At 46.8% G+C, this 2,500-nt stretch overlaps 1 protein-coding gene across 1 annotated transcript in view; it reads left to right on the top strand.

Moving 5' to 3' along the window:
- Positions 1 to 2,500, top strand: part of LOC134070146 (myosin-binding protein C, fast-type-like) — a 27,089-nt gene that overhangs the window by 15,596 nt on the left and 8,993 nt on the right. Inside the window, exons 18-20 of the mRNA XM_062526401.1 lie at positions 1 to 41; positions 949 to 1,137; positions 1,593 to 1,727. The exon at positions 1 to 41 is cut by the window's left edge and continues 64 nt beyond it. Of these exons, the coding sequence (XP_062382385.1) occupies positions 1 to 41; positions 949 to 1,137; positions 1,593 to 1,727 (365 nt within the window). The remainder of the gene's footprint in view (positions 42 to 948; positions 1,138 to 1,592; positions 1,728 to 2,500) is intronic.

Below are 2,500 nucleotides of genomic sequence, written 5' to 3'. Positions count from 1 at the left end.
CTGGGAACCCCCAAAATTCGATGGCGGCGCGCCTATCAAAGGTAACCCCCCACACACACACACACACACACACACACACACACACACACACACACACACACACCATTCTTCCCTTGGCACCACCAACTAATTACAACCAATCACTGGTAGACTGACACACACTCCCCCCCTCCACCCCCTGCCTCCATCAACACATTACCACACGCGACCACCCAGGGGATAAAAGCTATTATGCAAATCAGCCTCGGCTAGGAGAATTAGCCAATTAGGCCCACACACTCGGAAGGGCCCCATACTGTACACAGCACACTGGCTATGCGATTACAATCTAAATAGCTGCCGCTGAAGGACACGGTGTTCAGAGCGGGTGAGTACCAGAAATGAGATTTGGGATCTCTGGCCGTGTGTGAGGCCGTGTGTTGATGCGCTGTAGGTCATGCATGTGAGTGAATGTGCATTACAGTCATGAGAGCGATGCTTATGTGAACATCTAGTTGGCACGCTGGTAACCGCCATTGGAAACAGAACTTAATGAGAGAAGAGGTTTGGAACGTGATCCAGTTGTATGAACCAATCAGACGACGTCTATGGTGATAGGCATGCCCAATCCCCAATCGCTTCACTGCACATAGAAGTGCATACATCACTTGCTTCTGTGGGTCAGCATAGAGGAGTCAGAGAATTTGTAATAGGGGCTCTGTTAGAAGCTAGCAAGAATGGCTAATGTTGCTTAAAGCAGCAGAGTTCAGAGTTAGTGTCTTTTTGTCTCACCAACCATCTAACCACTCTTTTCACACCCCAATGTTCTACAATGCCACTTTGTGCCCTTGTTGGATGTTAATGTCATCTTCCATTGCATCTAGACATGCACTTTGTATGATGAATGATACTACGTCGATGAGTTGAATCTAAAGCCACCATGTTTCCCTTCCTCACTGCCTCTCTCAGGTTACTACATGGAGAGGAAGAAGAAGGGCTCGTCTCGCTGGACGAAGCTGAACTTCGACATCTACGAGTCGACCACATACGAGGCTAAGCGCATGATTGAGGGCGTCCTCTATGAGATGAGGATCTTCTCGGTCAACAGCATCGGCGTGTCACAGCCGAGCCTCAAGTCCAAACCATTCATGCCAATTGGTGAGATCACAGTATACACATCCATACACACACATACTGATCTCTGGTCAGAGATTATTGAGTAGGCTACTTTAGACACGGGCACACATATTGGAACCTATCCTCTCTCTCTCTCTCTCTCTCTCTCTCTATCTCTATCTCTTTATCTCTCTCTGTTTACACACACACACTCACACACTCACACAAACACACAAACAAACACAGTCATGCACACAAGCATGCATTGGCACACAATCATGCCCAATTCCATTGGGTATACTATATGAAACACTGCTCCAGTTATGATTTAATTTGTATTTATTTTTTTATTATTTAATTCAATCCTAGATATCAGCTCAAGTCCTCCAGCACAGTAGTGTACCACCTTTAGAAGCTCTGTAGTCCACATGTTGTCCATATGGACTCTACTGTACTGTACGTACTGTAAATAACTCTGAGCATTGCGTGTCCTGCAGCGCCCACTAGCGAGCCCACGAGGCTGACGGTCAACGACGTGACGGACACCACGTGCTCGCTGAGATGGCTGGCCCCCGAGAAGATCGGCGCCGGGGGACTGGACGGGTACATCATAGAGTACTGCAAAGAGGGAGGTGTGTGAACACACACACACATGCATACACACATACAGTGGCTGACCAAAGAGGAGGTGTGTTAACACACACACACACACACACACACACAGGGGCTGAGATCTACAGTATACAATGCTGTGTTCAAAATGGTGAGAAAGCATTACCAGTCATGAAAAACAAACGTTTTGGGCCTAGCCCATCATCAGTGTCTCAACACACACACATGCATACACATATACAGTGGCTGACCAAAGAGGAGGTGTGTTACAGTAACACACACACACACACACACATGCATACACACATATAGTGGCTGGCCAAAAAACTCTCATTGTCATTAGAGCACTGATGACCCCTTGTTTGGGTCATTTCAGGAGTAAAAGCACATCGTCTATGGACACTGGTCTCCTTCCAAGACCACAATTTCTGTTTGTTTTGGAGAAATACACACTGTGTCTCCTTTTCATTTTGCTTCAATTAATTTCAGTTCATCTATAGGGCTGTTCACCCTTAGCCTGGGTGTTACCATGCTGCCTTGCGTGTGATTTGATTCACTCTGCTAAGGCAGTCTGGAAACTACCACCCTACTGTTTGCCTCAGATAAGGAGACCAATCACAGAACAGGGGGGAAAGCTAAACGATGATGAGCTATGCACAGACGCATTTGATAGACATCCGTGGCGCCCAATAAACAGATCTGGGCATTCGTTTAAATACGAGAAAATTAACGTTTGGTTCCCAGACCACGTCTCATTGAGAAGTGGTGGCGCTAGCCTAGATACTGTTATAGT

Source organism: Sardina pilchardus, chromosome 22, assembly GCF_963854185.1.
Source record: "Sardina pilchardus chromosome 22, fSarPil1.1, whole genome shotgun sequence".
Classification (NCBI taxonomy): domain Eukaryota; kingdom Metazoa; phylum Chordata; class Actinopteri; order Clupeiformes; family Clupeidae; genus Sardina; species Sardina pilchardus.
Note: the sequence above shows the minus strand (reverse complement) of the source record. Positions and strands in the feature narration are given on the sequence as shown.